Genomic DNA, 26,371 nt, shown 5'->3' with positions numbered 1-26,371 from the left:
TTTTGACTTCAACAGACTTATTAAACATGTAAGTCATGTTCGGACTTCAGTTTTTCACGGTTCTTCACAAGTTGCTTTTTATATCATTATACAGTGCTACGTTTTACAAACAAACCGTGTTAAAATGCAAGAAAAATATAGCATTTGACGAAACAACGGAAGACATGTGAGACATAACTGTTGCGAGAGAAGCTTTCAATATGCAGCTGATGAAGAAAGAAAAGCTGCCAGACCTTCAGAAGACTACGGGTATAACATCTTATAACACAAGAAGTAAACAGGAACTTCAGAGAAGTTACATTATGTCGGGTTGGTACAATAAAATTTTAGCAGTCTTATTCAATTTCTGTGCACGAGCATCGCGGGAAAGCTTCAGCAACTTAGCACGTGGTAAGAATTAAACATTCTTCTTTACTGAGTGCTCCTATTGTATATAGAGAACTTGTTCAGATGAGAAGTGAAATGAACATTTTCTGCGTGTGTTTAGAAAGCTAACATGAAGGTTATTTACTGGTGATACCACTTTCATTTCCGTGTTTATTGTCGTTAAAATTTTGACGACAAAATATTTTCCTGACATCATAAGCTAACACCTCATCTCACGGACTGTGTGTATTTCGGTTTGAGTTCATGAAGCCCCTTAATGGGTTTGTTTGTTTTGAATTTCGCACAAGGCTACTCGAGGGCTATCTGTGCTAGCCGATCCTAATTTAGCAGTGTAAGACTAGAGGGAAGGCAGCTAGCTATCACCACCCACCGCCTACTCTTGGGCTACTCTTTTACCAACAAATAGTGGGATTGATCGTCACATTATAACGCCCCCACGGCTGAAAGGGCGAGCATGTTTGGCGCGATGGGAATGCGAACCCGCGACCCTCAGATTACGAGTCGCACGCCTTAACACGCTTGGCCATGCGGGCCCCAAGTGATCAGTATCGCCAGAGGACGCCAGTTTGATATTCCTGGTTTTAATAATAAAAAATATGTAATTTCAACGCTTTCGAACCCACACAATTAACAAAACCGAAACTGCTATAATACAACACTTAAACTTTTGTTTGAAAATAAGAATTCTCTAAATCTAGAAGTATCATGATAGGTAACTAATAGACAGCACGACGAATATACACAAATGTGTTGTTTAGACAAGTGACCGTATTGTAGTGGCACGTGCATTTCAGAGCATCTTAGACGGTAACTGTAATTAGTTCCAATTAGTCATTTGTCTTCAAAGTTAATTTCAATTAACCAACTCTTCCTGATAGACGAATAACTAAATGTTACACCTTATAAAGGCTGGTATTGTTAGTCTGATCGTCATTTCAAGTGACATGTTAATTAAACATTGTAACGATATAAGTTACCTTAATAACGGTGTAGTGTTGTCATATCTTCCCACATACACACACAAAAACACTTCCGTTTATTTTGTGAAATTCAAAAGCAAATAAAAAAAGAATCGTTTTTCATTCAGCGTTTAACACTGCCGTTTTAAGCTGGCCAGTACTTTGCGCATATGGCCTGCATGGCCAAGCGTGTTAAGGCGTTCGACTCGTAATCCGAGGGTCGCGGGTTCGAATACCGGTCGCGCTAAACATGCTCGTCCTTTCAGCCGTGGGGGCGTTATCATGTGACGGTGAATCCCACTATTCGGTGGTAAAAAGTGTAGCCCAAGAGTTGGCGGTGGGTGGTGATGACTAGCTGCCTTCCCTCTAGTCTTACACTGCTGAATTAGGGACGGCTAGCGCAGATAGCCCTCGTGTAGCTTTACGCGAAATTCAAAAACAAACAAACAAACTTTGCGAATATAGGCTAAAAGCCGGGTCAAAGGCCCTTAAAGTTCAGACAGAGATATTATTAGCGAAAAATTGCTGAAAAGAATGAAAGACAGGACGTCAGTAGAACCTGCTTCCACAGGGACTTGAAACAGTAATTTGGCTAAACTCTAAGCAAAACTGTTACAGGGATACACAATTTGCTTGATAGGCAAACGATGTTGTAAAAAAATAATAAATATTATTGAAGATACTGTGTTAAAAACAACAAGGAAACCATACTGCTTCAGTGTTTCTTTTGAACATTATCCATTCTCGAGAAAGTTATATTCGATCGTAGACGATTATAATGAACTGAAAGAAACTTGTATTTTTGCTCTTTGTTACAACGGAAAGTCAGACTCATTTAAAGATTTTGCCTAAGTTACTAATCCAAGAAAATTCAATTTTCTTTTTGTATCTCATTTGAAATATAGCCATGAATTACACAGAGGAACTTGTATGCTGTTGAGTGCAAACTTACATCATGGGCTTTTTGTGATGTGCCGACTACGGGTATCGAAAGTTAATTTTAAAGTTATAAGGCCTCAGACGTACCATTGTGCCACAGGGTGTGTCATACGAGAGAGTAATCTAATGATGCCATGGTGCTGTTAGTGAGGGGATAAAGAAAAAATAACACTTCGGAAAAAACAACAACCTTCTTTTGAGAACAATTACAAAATTAACCCACATGTAACTCATTTAACTTTACCAGATTAACCCATACATAATACATTTAGTTTTACAAGATTAACCTACACATAACTTATTTAGTTACGCAAGTGAAGTTTTTGGATGTTGGAAATACTTATGAATACTTACTATTAAGAAAAAAAGATATTTTATTCAGATTTAACTTTGAATAAATAAAGAAATGTTAATCTATTTTACAAAATTTCCAAATACAGAAACAGAAATAAGCACAGTTTACTCTAAACAAGTGTGAGAAACAAAAGCAGAAAATCACTGCACGAGAAAGCAACTGCATCCAGTAGAAAAGACTAGAAACAACCATCGAGATTCTCGAAGAGCAGGGTAATAATTAAATACTAATTGAAGAATTCGAAACACATAGCAACGTAAAAGTAACACCTGACGAGGTCTTTTAAACTTAAACATCGTAAACCTTTATCATTAGGAGATATACAGCTGAATATAGTTACGTGGTCCTTGTTAATCTTTTAGAAAAACACAGCCACGTAGTTGTTATTTGTATACGTTTTATGTCATCATAATCGAAGAAGTTTTATTTACGCAACACATAGAATGAGATGAGTAAAACCCTAAAACCCTGAATTATAAAATAATATACTTAAGTAGTGCGTAACACTATTTGTTACTATCATAAATTTATACGATTTTCTTTGATCTAAATCTTACGTCAATTATTACAGAGCTACACAATGGGCTATCTGTATTCTGCCTAACACGGGTATCAAAACCAAGCATCTAGCAGTATAAGCCCTCACTTAAGAAAAACATTTGTTTATGTTTTGTCAAACGGAAAATCAACAGGAAGGTTCTGCTTAGTTACTTGAAAATAATAATTTTTTACTTTAATGTTTATTGCAACAAACTCACATTCAAAACAGGATTGTTTGTTTTGAGTTTCGTGCAAAGAGAAACGAGGGCTATCTCAGCTAGCCCTCCTTAATTTGGCAGGTAATGAAGCTAGTCAACACAACCCATCGTCAACTTTTGGCATACTGTTTTACCAATGAATAGTTAGTTGGATTGAACGTGAATTATGTTTCCACGGCTGAAAGGGCGAGCGTGTTTCGTGTGACGGGGGCTCGTACCCCTGACTCTCAGAGTGTAAGTCAAGTGCCCTAACAACCTTGTCATGCAGGATTTGTTAACAAATGAATTAAAATGAATAAACCACTGGTGCAAATGGTGATAAAGCTATTTTAGCCGTTGGTTTCAATAAATATTTGAGACACAATGGATAAAACTACAGCTTCTTTGGTGTCTTTTTCTATTTTTATAAAAAATGATTGCTCGAGATGGCGCCAAAAATGACGTCATATTTTTAACGTCACCCAAGTGGGACTGATCTTAAATTTGTTTTAACTCTTTTTTTATTGGAGAACATTTAGTCTTACACGGTATTAGGAGTTAACGGAATAAGTCGTCTCTTTGGTTTAAATCACATCTCGTTTGTCCGAAAGATCTTATTGAGGAAACTATTTGTTGTTATGAAGAGTATCCCGGTTGTAGCTGGTAATAAACTTAAGCAGTTGTCTTTAGTTGAAACGTTTATGTAGCTATCTGCCTGGAGTAAAGAACAAGCGATTGAGGAGGTCTTCCTCATGGGGCTTCAACACAGAGATCAAAGGGTCATTCACCCTTTCTTTTCAGGAAAATCGTGTCATAAAATTTTAACTCCAGACTAGTTCTTTAAATCCAGACAAGTCGTCTCCGTCTGAAAAAAAAAATTCAGTCGAAATACAAAGTATAAAGAAAAACACCAACTAAAACGCGAAATATGGTTATGTTTCGTATAAAATGTTCGTTGCATTTAATTACCACAGAAACGCTGTAATACATAATGATAGTAAACATCGTAGAAAAAACAAATTATTTTGAAACAGGTATGTGTTCAGTTTTGGTTCGTTCGTATCTTTCAATGTATGAACCATACGTCAAACAAACAGACTAATTTTATTAATTTTCCTACACATAATGCCCCTAAGTGGCACAATATATCTGCGGATTTACACCGCTAGAAACCGGATTTTGATACCTGTGGTGGGCAAAGCACAGATAGCACATTGTGTAGCTTTGTGCTTAATTCCAAAAGAAACAAACAAACGCACGTTTATAACCGTATAAATCAAAGAAACCATGTAGAACACGTATTAACAAAGCCCACGAAGACCAGTGAAAATCAGCGGAACCAGGCGAATTTTTATACTTTCTAAATATTCAAATACCGGTTACACGTGCACAAAGAATCGCAAAATTTATTTCTCATTTCTGTAAGAAAGGTTATTGAATTTATATGGATAATGTTCCAGTTTGCCACAGTAACCATTATTTTAAGATTCTGTAAAGAACGTAACATACTGAAAGAAATCCTTTATTTAGTTAATAGCTCTACTTTGGGTAAGAGGATACGACAGCCGAGATGAAATAACAGGTCTCTTGTTGTCCCTAAACATTATGTTATGTTAAGCGTTTTTAGAAACCCTGTACTATACTTAGAGTTTGCTTTAGAATACCGCGATAAAAAAAATACATTAGAAATGCATTGGAAGGTGTGAGGTGGAATGAAGTTACTGTGATTCCAGTTGTTTTTTTTTTTTATAAGCATGCAAACACCGGTTGATTTGGATGTGAGGCTGGAAGGCAATACGCCTCTTGGTTTCTGAGTCAATTTCTTGTTTGTTGTTTTGTCAACGGTACCAGTTACGTTGCAATGAGGATTATATTTGATAAATAAAGCCTTCGTTTCATTGGAAGATTTGATTGTGGTTTCCCCCTGTTTTGATCTCTTTGCTGAACAAGAATCTTCAGTTATAAGTTAACTGATGTCAGTGGCTCGCTGTAAACAATATATATATATATACATGATGAACTCTCCCCCCAATATATTTAAATTATTTCCCCCTGCATGATACAACGACTTGTATCTGACACTGTATGTGTTATAAACTAGGAATAATTTTCCGTATTGCTAATTTGTTTTCGTCCTCTGCTGGTACAGCGGTAAGTCTACGGATTTACAGTACTAAAATCAGGGGTTCGATTCCCCTCGGTGGACTCAGCAGATAGCTAGATGTGGCTTTGCTTTAAGAACACACGTGAGCGCTATTTTTTTGTATTTTAAAGGGACTACTTATGTAGTTTGTAGCATGACAAATGTTTACACACTATAATATTATCTTTCTCTACCAATGGTTTAATTCAGTAGAACTATTCATGTTAAAATAGTTATTATAAAAGTTGGAGTTTCTTTCAAAACTATTGAAATTCTAAATGGTTACGTTATGTAAAAAAAAACAACAGAAATTTTAATTTCTTAAAACTGTGTAAGGAATGGTTGCATTCTAATCACATATCGAATAGGGTTCGTTCTTTAATGTTAAGCTGCAGATAATGGAACTCTGGGGCTTAGCATTGCAAATCCATAAACTTATCACTGACTTAAAAGGGGACAACTCTGTGTAGGTTGAAATTTCGTAAGGATAAAACACTTTACGTTGTTGTTGTTTTGAATTATCGAAACCCGGTTTTTAGTGTTGTAAGTCTGGAGACATACCGCTATGCCACTGGGGGCAACACTTACGACATGTGGCTTAATAACTTAAAGAACCCTAGTATTATTTTCTATAAAAGAAATAGTTTGATTTGGTTTGAATTTCGCGCAAAGCTGCACGAGGGCTATCTGTGCTAGCCGTCCCTAATTTAGCAGTGTAAGGCTAGAGGGCTATCTGCGCTAGCCGTCCCTAATTTAGCAGTGTAAGGCTAGAGAGAGGCAGCTAGTCATCACCACCCACCGCCAACTCTTGGGCTACTCTTTCACCAACAAATAGTGGAATTGACCTTCACATTATAACGTCCCCACGGCTGAAAGGGCGAGCATGTTTGTTGTGACGGAGATTTGAACCTGCGACCCTCAGGTTATGAGTCGAGTGCCTTAACTATTTGGCCATGCCGGGCCTAGAAAGGAAATAATACGTTATACAACTTGGAAATACGAAGTACTGATTCGATTTTCTCAAGGATGAAAACATCAAATAGAAGCAAGTGTTTTCGTTAGCGTTGTTTGTGTATGTTTTCATGAATCTAGATTTGTTAAAATAATGATATATATTTATTATGTGTGGATACGTGTTTTCGTATCCAAAAACCACATTGGTCTATCTGCTATGTCCAACCGAGAGGAATCAAATACCTCATTGTAGCGTTGAGAATTCGAAGACTGAATGCTGTATCAACAAGGAGCGAAATATGCAACATACACTTATTTATACTTTTTCAAATTAGGCTTAAGATACGTCAATAACAAAATCCTATTCATTCAAAGCAATAAAGCGACAAATTAATATGATCAGTAATTAATATAGAAAATTAATTTTTAACATTTAGCCACAAAAATGGCACTCTGGTTGTGTTTGTTTGTTTAGAATTGAGCACAAATTGCACAACATCCCACCTGTGCACTGCAGACATACCGCTGTGTCACTGGGGGAAAGGTGTAGTGGGTATTTTTAGACATAAATGAGTGAGACTGCATAATTTTTGAACCGAGTCAAACATAAACAAATTTAAATGGTAATGAATCACGAAATACACCTAATTCACAGTTTGTAGTAATATTATTATACCAAGCTAAAATGGAAAGTGAAAATACACTGTTAAACTAGGACACTTTAAAAACAGCTGAAAACGTTGTTTCAATCACCAACTTCACTTTTAAATAATAAAACATTCTGAATAAAATATATTTACAATTTTTTGGAACTGGATTTTTGTGCGTATGAAAAGATTAAAAATCTACTATTTTCTAATGTACTAATACTATGTTATTCCAGGTCTTCAGTTAGGAACAAACCTTTAAAGTGCAAAGTTTTTAAAATTTATTTTGGTATTTCGTTACATCTTACATCCTAAGAGGTTTCATTCGTTTTGAAGTCAGACATCTGCAGCTCAATATTTTAAAATAAAAGTTTTGTCACCTGGATGACCTGATTTACTGCCGTAGTAAGCAAGTCACCTCTTAGAGGCAGCCCACTCTGTAGCCCAAATGCTATTGTATAGTGACAGTGAAAATGTGAGTATTGAAATCATTAACTGTGCTGTTATGTCACACCTTCAACCTAATGATTTTTTTTACTTTTCTGTAAATAAAAACTACAAGTAATATCTTATCTATTTCTCATTTCTTTAGGTTTACGATACACAACCGTCCTTAAATAATTCATAAGAACTCCTTAACATGTTATAAGGTTTGTCATGGCGAGTCTTTCAATGAGGATAAAAAGAACTATTTTATGATTAAACTGCGTTTACGTGATTTGGTTTTGAATGTTTTCGTAAAGCTTCACGAAGGCTATCTCTTCTTGATGACGAGAAATCCATTTAAAATAAAATTGTATAAACGTTTTTGTTAACCTGAAGATGACCTAGGAAGGTCAAAACGTTGTTCTCTGCTTATCAATAACAGTGTTAATACCCATACCAGCCGTTCTGAGATATACGAGGGCTATCTGCGCTAGCAGTCCATAATTTAGCAGGGAAGGTAAGGACAGAAGGAAGAGAACTAGTCACCACCACCCACCGCCAACTACTGGACTACTATTTTACCAACGAATAGTGAGATTGACCGTCAAATTATATCATTCCCAGGGTTGATTAGTGTGATGAAAATTCGAATCCGCGACCATCAGACTACGAGTCGAGCGCCCTAATTAACTGGCCCATGTTTGTATCGTCACTGAGTCATGTTTAACATTATGAATATTCAAATTCTGAATAATGGGTGACACAGAAGTTCTGAAAAACACTCACACGATACATAACACAATTAGTGATTTTAGTCAAAGAAAAAGTCGATTCAATCTACTTTCTGCGTAAGAACTGAACCCTCGTAATATGTACACATTTACAAATTGTGCCTAAAAGTACAAATGTATGCGCTGATGCAGCTTCCATAAATTGTATTAGGTTACGTTTGTATTTATCCAATAATGCCGCAGAGGCAGAGCTAAATATAAAAATTAAGATATAGGCGCTCTTCACATATACGCTATAACTATTAAACCAATTAGGTTAACTATATATTATGAAGGAAAACTTTATCTCTGGATGGATTTCTTCATAAACGAACTGACCGATCGAGACCTAACCTCGTGAGCTAACTTGGTAGTCCAAAATTAAACGAAATTCTTACTAGATTTTCTCATATATTAAATAGAGATTAAATATATAGTATAATAAACCCTATATTGTTACTTCAGTAGTTTCTGTAATACGTTGAATTTGAACAAAACTCACACCACAACAAAATTCTACAAGTCATTTTTTTATTATTTTTAAAATATTTAAATTATTTTTAAAAGATTATTTAAACAAAATCACCATTTTTGCTTGTTTCCCATAACAAAACCAAAATACACTGTAACAAAATAACCAGATATAACACAGCGAATAAAGATAGTACTGCTGTTTAAACTTCCCGCTCTTTTCTGATTCAAACCATTCAACTTCAAGTTTATATTAGGGTTGAAACAGGCAATTAAGCCTAAATTAGACAAGTATTTCGTAATTCAAATATTTTTAGAATCTTTTTTTTTTCGTATATAGAATATAGTTTTACTTGAAAGCAAAAATCAATATTACTAATTAAATTTAATGCATTAAAAGTACCAAATTCAGACAGTAGAAATCCTGACCACATCTTTACTGTGAAATGGGATGCTTTGAACAAGAAGAGACGCAACTCCTTTGTCATTTGTGCCACGTTTACTCCGCTCTATTGTTACACTTACGATCCGTTTCTCCTGATTTACAACAGTTTTCTTGAGGAATAAACTTTAATGAAAATCCTAGCGGAGATTTTTGCTTATTTTTAGAAAAAAACTGTGTTCGTGTTTTCCACGTTTTCAAAAGAAAAAGCCAAAAGAGTGAAATCTTCTTAAAATAACCTGTAAAAACTTTTGAAATAACACATTTAAAGTACATTACAGGAACTTCAAAAAGAAAGCTTATTATGACTGAATAGTTCAATTTTACTCATAGTCTTTCAGCGGATCTGTCGGGCTTTAGTAAGTCTTTCAGCGCATCTGTCGGGCTTTTATTAAGAGTTAAAGCGGATCTGACGGGCTTTTATTAAGGGCAGAGATGGGTACGCAATTTGTCACTTAAACAATCAATCAAACTGCACATCTTCTCAATTTGTATATATAGAAGTAAAACCATGTATTTTGTTTATTTGTTTTAAACTCAATGAGCTTAGTATAATACGCACGACTTCGTCTACAAATTTGCACACATTAAGTATTTGCACTAAAACTTTTAATGCAGCATATGTATCCTCAAACAATTGGGTAGAGTCTTAGTAAATATTACGAGTTTTTTGTACACAAAAAATCAGGTTTCCAATTAAATATTTTAATTAATTATTTTTTTTATGAATCTAGAACCTGTTTCATTACTAGTATGAGTGCAAGGTAATTTCATGTTATGTTTTAGAAAGTTTGTTTGTTTGTTTTTTGAATTTCGCACAAAGCTACTCGAGGGCTATCTGTGCTAGCCGTCATTAATTTAGCAGTGTACTGCTAAAGACTAGAGAGAAGGCAGCTAGTCATTATCACCCACCGCCAACTCTTGGGCTACTCTTTTACCAACGAATAGTGGGATTGACCGTCACTTTATAACGCCCTCACGGCTGAAAGGGCGAGCATCGCATGCCTTAACACGCTTGGCCATGCCGAGCCTGTAGAAAGCTATTCTTCGTCTCAAAAATCTCAAATACTATTTATGTAATCTCTAAAACCTTCTAAGTACATTTGAAACGCGCGTTTTGAGTAAGACCTTATATGTTTTCTATACTCTAACTATGTAGGGTCGTCAATTGACCACCTTCGTAACCATCATAACAAAATTAATAAATAAATATAAATTACGCTTTTACGTGCTATAATGACAACATATTATAACACGAAAATACAAATGTTTAGCCTAAGTCGCTTATGTATCATAACGCTATATATTTATATATATATTATTATTTTTATATTGTATTGACCTTCCAGTCATGCCTAGCTAACATTATATAACTTGCATTGATGCAGTGCACGTGTATTTATGGTACATATCCAACAATATAAAAATGATCATTAGTCTTTCCTGTCATGGCTGTACTTTAGTGGAATAGTATTTTGTCATATACAGTCACATTTCAATTATTATACGAAATATATGTATATATACATTATTATTACTTAGAAATAAATTATTAAATTTATTATTTTTAATATAGAACAATAAATGAAGACGTAAAGCAGATAATTATTTCTTCTTGCTACGACTTTTGAACTCGGTACCTAAGCTTTTTAAAATTTCGCACGTGGAAGATATTAAACACATTTTTTTTAGGTTTTATATATACAGTTTAATGACCAATAATCGTAAATAACTATACTGATACCATAGAATTCTACTGTAATTTATGAAGTTTAGCATATAAGACGTATTTAGATTTACAAAAATATGAAACTTCGAACAGACTAAACACACAACCTACCTTAATAAAATATTGGTTTGAAAGAATACGACAGAGTTTTTACAGATTAAAATGACTGAGGAAGCCACTCTGGGGACATTCTAAGCTGTTGATTGGTTATTCACATGTCATATACTGTAGTAAGAGTATATAAGGGACCGTTTCAAAAACATAGGAAGAGTTGAATGGGGCCAGCATGTTTGATTCAGTACACAAGACATATCTCAGCAAAATAAAAAGATATGGGGCTTTTATTTTGTATTACCGCTTGTCAATATTAGTAATTTTAGTTTCTAATTTGTACGAAACTATAGAATTAGTGTCTTGACATCACAAACATCTAATTTTAAACAGTGCTGCATTCAACATACCACGTAACTCACTAAAATATATATTTAAACGTGTTATTTTAAAGTTTGAATTATAATCAACACTTTAATTTCAAACTTATTGACATAAATTCATAAAATAATAGTTCAATAAAATTTTGAATGCAGTCAACAAATGAAATGACTTGGCCTTTGACCTGTGACGTTTCGCGAAAGGGTTAAGAGTTTTAGTGGATCTGTTCGAGCTTTTATCCCCTCGGTGTGGATTCCTGTACGTGGTGAGGGGACCTCCCAGGGAAGGTTCTGTTTTATCTGGTTACCTTCTCTGGGATCTAAACATCCACCCACGTGTTTGCCGTGCGTGGCGACCCGTGAAGGGGAGGAGAGGATCCTGGTGGTTGAGGGGTCCAACCCTAACACACCACTTTGGCCTCGAATTCCTGTAGACGGGCGGCCTTTGGGTGGCCCCCTTGGGTCAATCGGCTGGTCCACTTGGGCTAGAGTCAACCAAGTACCAGTGTTGGAAGTTCTCAACGGGTGTTGTGGACATTTTGCCTGATGCTGGTGTTTGGGTATAGTGCTCACGAAACCCTGGCGTTGCTGCATTGTCCTTGCGTGACTTTGTAGTGCGTCCCCTTGTAGGGCTCCATGGTGGGTGGGGTCAGTGGGTACCGAAATTTTTTCTTTTTCCTATGGATCCTCTAAAAAATTAAATAAAATTGTAAAAAAACAGTCAATGGGTAAGCGACCACGTCTTGAATACTCAGAACAGCAATCTTCAACATCAGTAACACACGTACCTCATTTTTTTATATTACATTCTCTTTCGGAAAAACCTTTAGGGCAAATGTCCCCTTTTTTATTCAAAGGGACTAGAGGGACTTGCTGGCTCTCCAAAATCAGTAAAGAAACTTCGATCTGGTGACATATTGGTTGAAACATCCACATCCCAACACAGTGAACTCCTCTTGAATTCAAAGGCAATTGGAGATATACTTATTGAGGTTACACCCCATGCTACCTTGAATTCTTCACGAGGAGCTATTGTTGAAAGGGATTTGAAGAACGTTCCCGAGTCAGAGATTCTCGCTGGTCTCTCCACTCAAGGAGTTTCTGCAGTAAGGCGCATCTCCACTCGCAAAGATGGAATTACACTGCCAACAAATACCCTCGTTTTAACATTTACTTCACCACGTGCACTTGCCACCATCAAGGCAGGTTATCTCATTTGCAGGGTTCGGCCATACATACCAAACCCTCTTCGATGTTTCCAATGTCAGAGATTCGGCCACTCAAAGACATCCTGTCGTGGTTCCCTGACATGTGCTTGTTGTGGAGGCAAGGACCACGATGCCTATGACTATGACATGAACCCACATTGCGTAAACTGCAATGGTTCTCACCCCTCTTACTTTCGTTTTTGCTCAAAATGGTTGGAGGAAAAAGAAGTGCAGCGTTTGAAAACGGCTCATAACATTACTTATCCTGAGGCTCGGAAATTGCTGTCCACAACTCCATCTCGGACATATGCTGCTGCACTTCATTCCACAACTACAGTGGGAGTGCAGACAGATCTTGCTGTGCCTCCAAGAGAATCGTTTTCAAAACAAATGAAAAGCCTTTTGACCTCCGTGGTTAAAAAGGTTGATGAATCGACTTCCACACCTATCTCTGTTCCTCCCATACCTTCCAACAAACCTCAAGATCCACGTCCTTCAGTTTCAAATACAGGCATTTCTTCTGATACATCTTTTTCTCCCACCACAAGAGACAAAACAATTATTCGTTCGCGTCCTCAGTCACTGGATTCCCCTTCCAATAACAAAAACCTGCCCACCCGACACAGAGCAGGATCCATGGAGGTTGATAGACCTCCTCCGACTAAAGACAGTAAAGAAAAAAGAACGTGGTCGTAAACCGAAGGGTTCTCCAGCCACTTCACCTACCCGTTCTTAAAAATGGCCACCTTGATACAATGGAACTGTCGAGGTTTACGTTCTAATCTGGATGATATCAAAACGCTGATTGCTTCCTACCATCCTGTTTGTCTTTCTTTACAAGAAACATTTCTCAAAACTGCTGATACTGTCTCCATTCGGCAGTTTTCTCTGTACAGAAATGACAGGTTGTGTGATGGTCGAGTACATGGAGGGTGGCACTGTTGGTTGATCAACACGTGCCCACCCTGTCTTTGTCACTCAACACACCCTTGGAGGCTGTAGCCATCCGTGTTTCCTTGGGTCATACCATCACTGTTTGTTCTCTGTACCTGTCCCCTGGAAAGACATGTGATCAATCAGATCTTGATGCTCTCGTTGAGCAATTGCCATCTCCATTTCTAATCCTAGGGGATTTTAATGGACATCATCCCCTCTAGGGAAGTGCTATTATTGATGGGAGGCCGATCTGTAGAGCGGATGCTCTCTGATCACAATCTTTCTCTTTTCAATACTGGTTCTTCCACTTACTTTCATGCACCTAGTCTGTCCTTTACCGCTATTGATCTCTCAGTTTGCTCCCCTTCATTATTCTCCCATTTTTCATGGAGGGTTGACAGTAATCCACTAGGCAGTGATCATTTTCCGATCCTTTTGAGAGAGACTGGCCGTGGTCGATGCCACCCTACCCGCGTGCCCCGGTGGAAGCTGGATCAGGCAGACTGGTCCACTTTCACTGCTCTCGCAGAACTTGATCCTGCCATCGTAAATCAGCCATCAATAGACGACTGTGTAGCAGCGGTAACTGACTGTATTACACATGCAGCTGCTCAGTGTATTCCTAAAACCTCGACACGTTTTCCACGATATCCTCGTCCGTGGTGGAATCCTGCTTGCCACTTAGCACGGAAGGCTCAAAAGCGGGCCTGGGATACTTTTCGTAGATATCCCACACTTTCAAACCGGGTTGCTTTCCAACGGGCCCGTGCACATGCTAGGTGGGTAAGACGTCACAGCCAGAAGGAATCTTGGATTAAGTTCACAACCAGTATATCTTCTACCACCAGTTCCAAGATCATATGGGACAGGATTCGAAAGGTTAATGGACACTACAATTCTATCCCCCTCTCGATCTTACTCTCTGATGGTCAGGAGGTGACTGATGTTCGGAACATCGCTAACACTCTAGGTGAAAGCTTTTGCCGGGTATCTAGCACTTCTGCTTGTTCCTCCACCTTCCTGGCCATCAAGACTCGGGCAGAGCGATCACCTCTTTCCTTTCGAACTGACTGTTTCTTTGACTATAATTGTCCCTTTGCCCTGGTGGAACTAAAAATGGCCTTTCATCGGTCTGCCAGTACGTCTGTTGGACCTGATGATATTCATTATGACATGCTGCACCATCTATCTCCTGCTTCTCTTGATGTCCTTCTGATTGTTTTCAACCGGATCTGGCAGGAGAATGTTTTTCCTGATCCTGGCGCCAGGCTATTATTTTACCTTTCTCTAAGTCAGGGAAAGATCCCAAGATTCCTTCAAACTACCGTCCAATTGCTTTGACGAGCTGTCTCTGTAAGACATTAGAAAGGATGGATAGTGCTCGTCTTTTTTGGTTCCTTGAATCAAACACCTCCTCTCGCCCACCCAGTGTGGGTTCCGTCGACAGCACTCCACCACAGACCACCTAATTCGTCTTGAAACATCTATTAGAGAAGCCTTTCTCAACCGCCAACATCTTGTATCAATATTCTTTGACATAGAGAAGGCTTACGACACAATATAGAGGTATGGCGTTTTGCGAGACCTCCATACATATGGGTTACGTGGCCATCTACCCATGTTTATTACATTTTTTTTAATGGACAGGAGATTCCAAGTTCGTGTGGGTTCGACACTTTTCCGTTATTTTGTACAAGAACTTGGAGTCCCTCAAGGCTGTGTATTGAGTGTTACACTCTTCAGTATAAAGATTAATGCCATCACTGAACAACTCCCTCTCACTGTTGCGAATGGGCTGTATGTCGACGACTTTCACATCTCATGTCAGTCATCAAACATGAGATATATTGAGCGGCAACTACAAACCGCCCTCAATTGTGTACGGAAGTGGACTCTGGCGAACGGCTTTAATTTCTCTCTCTCCAAAACTGTATGCCTGCACTTTTGCCGTCGACGGGGTATTCACCCTGATCCTGAACTTCATATCGGTGAAGTTTTGCTGCCAGTGGTCCCGGAGACCAAGTTCTTGGGGCTTATCTTTGATCGTAAACTGACCTTTATACCACACAAGATCAAATGCACAAGAGCACTGAACATTCTCCGTGTTCTCTCTTCTACCAGTTGGGGGGCAGATCGCTGTTCAATGTTAAAGGTATATCGTGCTCTTATTAGATCGAAACTCGATTATGGATCAATGGTCTATGGCTCTGCCAGACCCTCGGCCTTAAAGATGCTGGACCCCGTTCATCACCAAGGACTTTGACTCTGCACTGGGGCTTTCCGTTCCTCTCCAGTTCAAAGTATATACATTGAATCTCATGAACCTTCTCTACACCTTCGCCGTTTGCAACTATCTTTACAATATACTTCGAAACTTCATTCCTTACCAAAGCATCCCACCTGGAAATGTGTTTTCCTTCCTCGGTGGGCAGTACTTTTTCAGAACAGACGATCTGTCATTGCTCCGTTTGGCCTTCGCATCCGGGAGCAATTGGATGAATTGGCTCTGTCCTTGGATAACATTGCAGATTCCACAGGTCGGCCCATCCCACCATGGCTTATTACAGCCCCCAAATGTGACCTTTCTTTCTGTCACCTAAAAAAAGGCAGATACTCCAGATTGGAAGTTCCGTCTTTTATTCAATGAATATCTTTCAAACAATCATTCAGTTCCCATTTATACAGATGGTTCCAAATCAGGTAATTTAGTGGGCTCTGCTATGGTTTACTATGGGTCAGTAGTTGCGCGCAGAATCCCTTCTACAGCTTCTGTGTTCACTGCTGAACTGTATGCCACATCTCTTGCCCTGGATCATATTGCAGCTGAGCAGTACTCCAACTGCACTATTTATACTGATTCGCTTAGTTCTATACTTGCCTTGGAATCGCTACACGTTAGTTCACATCCTATTCTCGCTGATATTCGAAACCGACTGGCCCATTTCTCAATAGCAGCTACTTCAATCCAGTTTTTCTGGATACCAGGCCATGTTGGTATTCGCGGGAACGAGCTTGCAGACATGGCAGCTAAATATGTCTGCTTCAGCACCATCACTCCTATGCCTATTCCGTACATGGACTATGGTGTTGTCTTCAAGGCTCGGCTCCGTGCCAGCTGGCAGTCCACTTGGAATAAGCAACGTGACAACAAACTTTTTCAAATCAAACCCAAAATTGGACTTTGGCCATCTAGCTTCCGTAAAGTTCGGAAGGAGGAAGTTGTTCTCACTAGGCTATGCATTGGTCACAGTTTTTTTAACTCATCATTTTCTTTTATCTGGAACTGATGCACCAATGTGTAGTTTGTGTAACACTCAAATCACTATCAGCCACGTTTTACTTTCTTGCCATCGTTACAATTCTCAACGACGGCAATATTTTAAACATATTTTTTCCCAGGATCAATCTGTAACACTGGACAGAGTTATTGGTGATGGTGACTCTGTCCACCTTGATAATGTTTTTAATTTTTTAATGGCCATTAACCTTTTTAATCTCATTTAAGTGTTGCATATTTATTCATTACACCTTTTTAATTGTGGTTCCTTTTTTACAGTTTTAATCTCTCTCCTTCAATTTGACATTGGACAATGGCCAGAACATTAAATAACTCGACACCAGGACTGGAAAGGCCAACTTCAGGTGACTAACGCTCCTGTTTGAACTATCCGTTTGAACTACTCGTTAGTCATCCTGGCGAGTTGTTATTATACTTTTGCTGCATATCATTTCACACTTTTACTACTTAACTTTTTAGTACTGGCCATATTGACTCATAACCCGGAACCAGGACTGGAAAGACCAACTTCAGGTGACTGACGGTGGTTTTTATACTTACCTGTTAGTCTTCCTGGCGGGTTATGATCATTACCATTCTGCTACAGGTAGTTCTTTACAACTTTGTTGACTGGATGTCAACATTGGTTTTTACGCCATTTTCTGTTTTAATTGCCGTTTTGCTTTTATCTTCAATTACTTTTACAAATTTTACTCCATTTACTTGACTTTATCTTTTTACTGGACATTTGGCTACTCATTATTACGATTTTGCGGAGTGTCTTTTAAAACTTTTATTCTTTTACATTTTGATAATAGCTGCTATGACACATAACCCGGAACCAGGACTGGAAAGGCCAACTTCAGGTGATTGACGGTGGTTCTTGAACTTACCTGTTAGTCTTCCTGGCGGGTTATGATCATTACCTTTTTGCTAGAATAAATACCTTACAACTTCTTATACTCTGCCTTCAATCTTAACATTGTAGACTAGGTGTCAACATTGGTTTTATACTTTTTTGTTTTACCTTCATTTCCATTTATGTCTATTACTACATTTATTTATTTATTTTTATTTTTTTTTACATTTTTACCGAATGTCTGGCGCAGATAGCCTCGCTGCTTTGTGCCATGACACAATAATTCAATCAATCAATCAATCGAGCTTTTATCAAGAGGAGAACTAGTTATATAATTTGCTACTGAAACAATCAGTAACATTGCACATCTACTTAATTTGTGTATATGGAAGAAGTTATGCATTTTGTCTGTTTGTTTGTTTTAAGCGCAAAGCTACCAACCTTTTTTTACCGTTTCAAAGGGGAATTTTCAACAAATTTAATAATTGCCTTAGGAACTGTACTTTGGTTAGGTATACTTCCTGTGTGGTTGCCATATTTTTAAAAACTTTAGTTTTTTGAGTAAAAAATGAAACAAAATTTGCGGGTCCTCGAACTCAAATTCCTCTCGGTCGTTCGGTTGTTTCCGTTACGTTTCACAACTATGATGTAATAGTTGCCAAACACGCTTTGTTGCGCGCCGACCATTTTGTTCCTTTCAGTGATGGTGTTTTATGTAAATCTATCGGTGTTCTTTTTCCGACTACATACTTTTAATCGGTTTGACACCTTGTCGTATGAGCGACAACAAACGCACTCTCTCCTGGTTGGCATCTGCTCGCATAAACCACTCCAATACCTTGCACAAACATAAGGAATACGTCATATAAATTATACATTTATAGTAAATATTAAATTAACTATTCAGACTGCTACATCTAGTTTGATTTTATAGACAGAATTATGACGTACAATTGAAATTCATTTTGTTACGAGTCATAAATACCCGGTACAATGATTGTGAAAGAGCCGAGTATTAGTTACCATAGTCGGCAAAGTATAAACAAATAAAATCTAGTCTGTGATACCAATAATTTATAAACACCAGACAGGTTTCGAGATGCTTGAAGTTGCACGTGAAATAATACAGACCATATTTGTTGTCATGTCTTAGGCTTACCATTCTTCCACTGGAGATATGACCGACTCGCCTGGGCGCTATCAGTATCAACCACAGTTCCTCTACTCTTGCTCGTGGAACTGTCCTCGTCACTAAAACTTGTCAGATCTGTGTCAAAAGTAACTGTTTTAGGTTCGTTCAGAGTAGGTTCGAGTTGATATGGCGCTACTCAACACTGTTCAGAACACAAAGTCAAAACAGACTCCGCCTCTGTTTCTCCGTATGCACTAGCCATGTTTATTTACATTTAAAGTGCTGGCGTTGGCGGTTTGTTTGGCAACTATTACGTCACAGTACTTTACCTAGCGGCAAACGTAAAAACTAAAATGTTCGGATTGCCGTTAGGAAAGGGCTCTTTCTGCACCAAGTTCTATGTTTCATTTATCAGCACATATTTTTTTATAAAACATGTGAACCGCAAAATTAATCAGTATAAGTAGTTCTTTTGACTGCAAAGTTTTCTTTTTTCTGTAAAATTCACCTTTAAGCTTTTAGGTTTGTTGATGAATCATAAGGTAACCATTTAGATATTACACTTTTATATACTTTCATTATCGATTGGATTTAGATAATAATGAAGCATAGGTTGCATCGTTGTATTCAAATTCAATATATAAATAAATAAATTAAACATATTTAACGGCTTACAGCCAAATTGCACTTAGAGTTACCAAACTTTTCATCTAGTGTCCATCTGTTTGGATTTTTTTTTTTTTAGGGCTGTCTGTGCTAACCGCCTCTAACTTAGCAGTGATAGAATAGAAGAAAGATAGCCAGTTAACACTAATCATCACCAATCTCTTGGGGTACTCTTTACTAACAAATAGTTGGATTGACTGAAGATTATAAATCCCCCACGGCCAAAAAGGCGAATACGTTTAGGGACGGGTTTGTTTTGTTTCTGAATTTCGCACAAGGCTACTCGAGGGCTATCTGTGCTAGCCGTCCCTAATTTAGCAGTGTAAGATTAGAGGGAAGGCAGCTAGTCATCACCACCCACCGCCAACTCTTGGGCTACTCTTTTACCAACGAAATAAATGTTCATTCCCATTGAATTGAACCTCGGCCTACGGAGTGAAAGCCAGGTATTCTAGCCACTAGACCACATGGGAGATTTAGGGACACGTATTCAAACCCAAGACCTAGCTACCAGGCCATGTCAGGCCATTTGTTTGGTTAATTTCAAAATTTTTCGAGGGACAAAAACAGTTTTATAATATTTCGAATACTGTAACTATCGTACGTCTGTGCATTGACCGTTTACATATTGCTTAGAAAGTTAAAAACAAATAAAATAAAACGAATATAAAAAAACACATTTGCTTTAGAAAATAATTATTTTTATTTTTCTGCTAGTATCATTCTCATAGCTAGTAGCTTACGTCAGCAGCTTTGTATAATAAAGCTGATCGGTGGATTCAGCAGATAGCCTGATGTGGCTTTCGTATAAGAAAACACACATAAAGCTAATTATTTGTTATTTTAAATTAAATTTGTGACTGGAACTTTGGATCAAAAAACAACTTACCAGTATGAGTTCGCTGATGAGCTTTGAGGTGAGATGACTTAGTGTATACTTTTTTACACCCATTAAATTGGCACTTATGGATTCTTCTCTTATTTTCTGGTACCAGCTCAATGTGACAACGAGAATCACTCAGGTTATCTGATGTTGTTAGAGTTGCTAACATCCGTGGACCAAATGCCGATGACATATCCCGTGGAAATAAAGCTTCTGTGGCCATGGCAACTTGTAAAGGGTCACCGACGTCAACGTTTTGAACTGAAGGACGCTTGAGTGCATTCTCTGGTGAGGACGGAAGCGAAAGAGGGGGATTTACCTAATTTTGTTAGAAAGTTCACTGAAATACTTCCTCCACCTGGTGGTGATGAGAGTGGTTTGTTTCTAATCGAATTATAATTGTTCTTGAAATCCATTACAGTGCTCATTCCACTTTCAACGCATTTCCTCCTGAGACCGTTAGGTGTCACACTATCACCATTGTGATCACTCAAGTCAAGATCTGAAACACTAATCCTGTCTTCTCCTCCGCTACTAGTTTCACTGTCGTTGCTACAGTTTCCACTTCCTGAGGGAGAAGTGAAACTGAAGAAAGATCCGTTTGGATCCAACGGTCTTTCATCGCAGATAGATTCACGTGAAGACAATTCTCTGTCATTTGAAAGTGAAAGCAGGCTTTTAACAGACTTTGGTAGCTGTCTACATTTATGTATTCTAGGTTCGTCCCTTAGGTAGCGTTCCATTTCCAAATTTGTCTGAAAATAAAGATGAGACCATTTTATACCTTAAACTTTTAGCAAATTTGCCATACAAGGCATACAATGTAGGATCGATACCTTTACTTTAAATATTATTCATTGTGATTTAATATACCTTTAACTTATCAAATACCATAAAAACGCCAAGGAAATTACACTTAGACGACAAAGAAATTACATTTAGGCGATTTATTAAAACTCCGTCTTACTCTTTTGCACAGGAATATATGTAACTGCAAGTTTTAGAACGTAAGCACTAATTCGCGGCAGAATTTTACGTACTTGTGTTTGTAATTCACATGATTTGAACGAAAAATATTGAAGTATTGTATTATTTTACAAATAATCAACTTACTCTGTAAATAATAAAAGCACTTAGAAGTTTATTAGAATATCCTTTACATCAAGTAATAGAGTTTCTTACAGTAACGAATGAGCGCGTAAGGCGTGCGATTCGTAATCCGAGGGTCGCGGGTTCGCGCCCGCGTCGCGCTAAACATGCTCGCCCTTTCAGCCGTGGGGGCGTTATAATGTGACGGTCAATCCCACTATTCGTTGGTACAAGAGTAGCCTAAGAGTTGGCGGTGGGTGGTGATGACTAGCTGCCTTCCCTCTAGTCTTACACTGCTAAATTAGGGACGGCTAGCACAGATAGCCCTCGAGTAGCTTTGTACGAAATTCCAAAAACAAACAAACAGTAACGAATTATCATAAAATTTTGAAAACTTGTATTGGGAAACATAACAGGAGGGTTAACATGGTTTGTCTTTAGTTACACTAACAAAACATCATAACGTTATGTTATCCAGTGTTCCGAGACACAACAAAGTGGTAACATAGTTTATTTTAATTATAGTAATAAAGATAAAAATCATGTTGGAAAGAAAAACCTAAATTAATTAATCGCATATTGACGAATTAAAACTATCGGCTGTAAAAGCTTTCTGTATCGTTATACTCTAGACCCAGGTATTGATTCTTTCAATGAATCACTCCAACGTTATTGGACTCTCGATGGAACAGCAATCAGTTTACAGACTTCTAAAAACTTAAATCTGGGATTCTATTGTTCACGGTGGACATAGCAGGTAGCCCAACGTGGCTTTACTCTAAAACAAACCAATATTATTGAAATTTGTTCGTTTGTTTTGAATTTCTCGCAAAGCTACACGAGGACTATCTGCGCTGGCAGTCCCTAATTTAGCAGTGTAAGATAAGATAAAAGACAGCTAGTTATCACCACTCACCGCCAACTCGTTGGCTACTCTTTTACCAATGAATAGTGAAATTGACCGTAACTTATAAAGCCTACGACTGAAAGGGCGAGCATGCCAAGCCGCTCCAAAGTCACTGTAGGTGGCTAAGTTATATAAATAATAACAATTCCTGTCCAACCTCTGGGCCACCTCGAATCCGTCTGCTAAGTTATATAAATAATAACAATTCCTATCCAACCTCTGAGCCACCTCGAATCCGTCTGCTAAGATCGGACGAACAAAGTAATTGACAAACACAAATTAATGTATGATTTTTATAAAGTAAATGCAGTATAATAATATTAAGATTTAGTTTTGATCTAGGCAGGTAGTTTGGTTTCATCAGACGTTAAGATAATTAAATAACAAAGAAAACTGAGCAAAGATTGAAATGTTAAACATCCATGATCAAGGTTAAATGATACAACTAAAGGTAGAGAGTATGTGTTTTCTTATAGCAAATTTACATAGGGCTATCTGTGTTCCGAGCGGAATCGAACCTTTGGTTTTGTAAATCCGACTACTTACCGCTGTTTCACAGGCATTTAAGCTGCAATTTCTTGCAAATAGTATGTATTAGATGGATAAATCCTGGTCTGTTTGAAGAAAATTTTACAGATCAGACAAAGAAACTCACGTATATGTTTTATTTAATGCAGTTACACATAAAGTAACCAATAAAGTATAGTAATGGTGTTTATAATGGTGCACTAAATATGAAACAGTTATGAGAATTCGGTGTATGATACGATTTTACATAAAAGTAAGAAATAAAATCCTTATTAAAGAAAAACGTAGTTAAAAGATGCTTATACCAGGCTATGAAACGAGCCAAAGCTAAATTATTGCAAAGTAAAGTTGTAATGAAGGCAAACGTGGTTGATTGTGCAAACACGTCTGAATGCATGTTAACATGTGATAAGCGTATGGTTTTGAACGTATACGTGTAATATAAAGCACTGCGGGAATAAATATATAATTAAAAGTATTTTCGATTGTTTATGCTCTAAAATCTTCGAGCTAACTTATGTGAAATAAAATCACTAATAAGTACTTGCTTGGCATTTTAAACACACATTGTACAAAAACACGAACAGCAAAAGAGGATATTTTTTACACATGTTTTGTGGTTGAAGTTTGGTAGGAATACATAATAAATTTCGCTCACGATTTGTAATGCATGTTAGTTATTGTGAAAGTTAGGTTTAGGTTCGAATGTTTTATGAATTTTATTTTTCGATAATATATTGGACTGGTGTAATTCGAAACATAAAACATGAACATGATGTACTTGGACGAATTATTTATTCAAGAATCAATTATATCAGCATTCATTAATCGTTATTAATTATAGGTTTCAAACACATTCAAATATATTGAAACATCTGATATCAGTAAGAAAGATATCACAAATACGAGACTATAAAAATGTATGTATTATATATATATATATATTATAGTCATAAACCAAAACACATTGGTATGAAACAAAACACGCGGTATATTAAAAAAAAAAGGATCTGTGGGTACAAACTAAAACGTGGGATTATAAAATGTATCTTAGGTTTTGGAGGTGACTGCGGAAGTAGAACTCACATTACGGTGGGGATACACCGTCTATCAGCCTTAACCTCCAATTCGCTAGTCTCACATAAGAAAATTAGAAATTAGGAGAGAAGGAATACTAGCTTCAAGAGGTAAGTTTTATCTCACTGACCCCCATATGGTCAGTGTACCTTATTTTCTTTTTATTTATTTATTTATTTTTTATTTTTCATTCTTTTATGTTTATCTTTTTTCCTTTTCTTGTTCTTATTTTAATTTGGGAGAGCAATCACCTTTTCACAACTGTTCGCAGGCAGTGAAGCGTGATATAGATCTGGGACGCTGTGGGCTTGAGTACCCACATCTCGCTCTCCTAATTTTTAATTTTTCCATGTGAGACTCGCAATTGGAGGTTAAGACTGACAGATGGTGTATCCTTACCGCAATGTGAGTCCTACTTTCCCAGTCACCTCTAAAACCTAAGATACATTTTATATTCCCACGTTGTAGCTTGTACCCTACGGCCCTTTTTAAAAATATGCAGCGTATTTTATTTCACGTTACTATATTTTGGTTTATGGCTTGAAAATTTTATTGTTATAATACAATCAATCATTGGGATTTGCTGTTTTTAACGTAGTCCTTTCTCATGATTTTGTTTATACATTTAACTTCATTTGAATATAATTATTTAATTTCACTAATATATATATATATTTGAAGTTGATAAATGTACATTGATGATGTTAACCCTGCTTATGTATAAATATAAAATGTACCGGTAATAAATACAGATATTATACGGTGTTTGTTTTGGAATTAGGCAATAAGCTACAAAATGGGCAATCTGTGCTCTGCCCACCACGGGTACCAAAGCACGGTTTCTGGCGGTGTGAGTCCGCAGACATATCGCTGTGTCACTAGGGGGCACACTATACAGTGACAACTGTCATAATAAAATGAAAAAAAATAGAAATACTTCAGTAACAGCAGGTGGAGAAAAATGTAATATACATAGAAAATTTTAAATTTCTGTTCTGAAGTTAACATCCAAAGTAAATACAGAAATGTAAAACACACGTTTCAAATATATTTAGTCAAATACAACAATTGAACTGACAGGTGCCAACAATACTCACTAAACATAACGATTTGACAGCTACATAGAGAAAATATCCAGTTTAGTACAACAGTTGAAGAACACATGTCAACAAAACTGTGGTAAATAAACGAAATAAAAAAAACGCGAATAAAACTAACCAAATAAGTTATAGAAGAAATATCAAACTCTTATCAACAAGTACTCGGTGAAATACGAAATTTACACATATTAACAACAGCCTACTGAACATAAAATATTAGCTATACTCAACTAAGTACAATAATTTATAAGTTTGTTTGTAAGTAAGCACAATGAGCTATCCGTGTTGTGTTCTCCAGGGGTATCTAAGACCAGTTTTTAGTGTTATAAGTGCGCAAAATTACTGCTGTACCACTGGATAGCTAATCCATAAGATATCAGTGACATACAAACAGAAATCAATAAAATGACATCTTAAGGAAGTTCGATAATCTTCCACCCACGTAAAGAAACATAAATATAGTGATTGGTAATAATACACCACGAATTACTCTGAAATAATGTGGCTGTAAAAATCTGAATAACAATACATAGAGATAAATACTATTAGGTTGCTCCATTAATTTTGTGGCTTGAAGACATAAGGCGCTTAGGAAGACAGGAGAAAAATCTCTACATTTCTTTCAAGGCGAGCAATTTCTATTATATTACCTGTGTTGTGTTGCATCTCTTCAAATATGCAAGCTTTCAAACGTAAGTAACCTTTTTTTTTTTTGAATTTCGCGCAAAGCTACACAAGGGCTATCTGCCCTAGCCGTTCCTAATTTAGCAGTGTAAGACTAAAGAGCAGGCAACTAGTCATCACCACCCACCGCCAACTCTTGGAACACTCTTTTACCAACGAATATTGGAGTTCGTCGAAACATTATAACGTCCCCAGGGCTGAAAGAGAGAGTATGTGTGGTGTGACGGAGATTCGAACCTGCGACCCTCAGATTGCGAGTTGAGTGCCTTAACCACCTGGTCATGCCAGGCCCTTTCCTAGTGCAAAAGCTTGAATTTTCACGGCTATGGATTGTAAGTAAAACATAACGGTTTTGTGTTAAGGTAATGGTTGGACGACAGACCATAAGTAGACGAAATGTTTTTTTTTTCAATTTGCTTAATACAGTTTGCACTTTTAAAACTAAGCACTTCTCGCTTCTACATAATAAGATTTTTATTGCTTTTAGAAACATCTCTTGTACTTCTGATAACCTCTCTCTGAAAGAGAACAAAAGATAGGCTTAGTATCCATAGAACCGTCGCGTAAAGTAGGTTTGTTTGTTTTTGAAATTCGCGCAAAGCGACACAAGGGCTATCTGCGCTAGCCGTTCCTAA

The 26,371-nt window shown here is 37.3% G+C and overlaps 1 protein-coding gene across 2 annotated transcripts in view; it reads right to left on the bottom strand.

The window, feature by feature from the left end:
- Nucleotides 1-3,196: 3,196 nt before the first annotated feature.
- Nucleotides 3,197-26,371, bottom strand: part of LOC143258108 (Krueppel-like factor 5) — a 42,372-nt gene continuing 19,197 nt past the window's right edge. For both annotated transcript variants that reach the window (XR_013032145.1, XM_076517126.1), the window contains exons 2-3: nt 20,358-21,106; nt 3,197-4,242 (exon numbers count right to left, since the gene is read on the bottom strand). Coding sequence is in view for 1 of the 2 variants with exons in the window: in XM_076517126.1 (XP_076373241.1) it covers nt 4,199-4,242; nt 20,358-20,574 (261 nt within the window). In the remaining variant the exon portion in view is untranslated. The remainder of the gene's footprint in view (nt 4,243-20,357; nt 21,107-26,371) is intronic.

The sequence above is a fragment of the Tachypleus tridentatus genome, chromosome 7, assembly GCF_004210375.1.
Source record: "Tachypleus tridentatus isolate NWPU-2018 chromosome 7, ASM421037v1, whole genome shotgun sequence".
NCBI lineage: Eukaryota > Metazoa > Arthropoda > Merostomata > Xiphosura > Limulidae > Tachypleus > Tachypleus tridentatus.
This window is presented reverse-complemented; position numbering and strand designations above follow the sequence as displayed.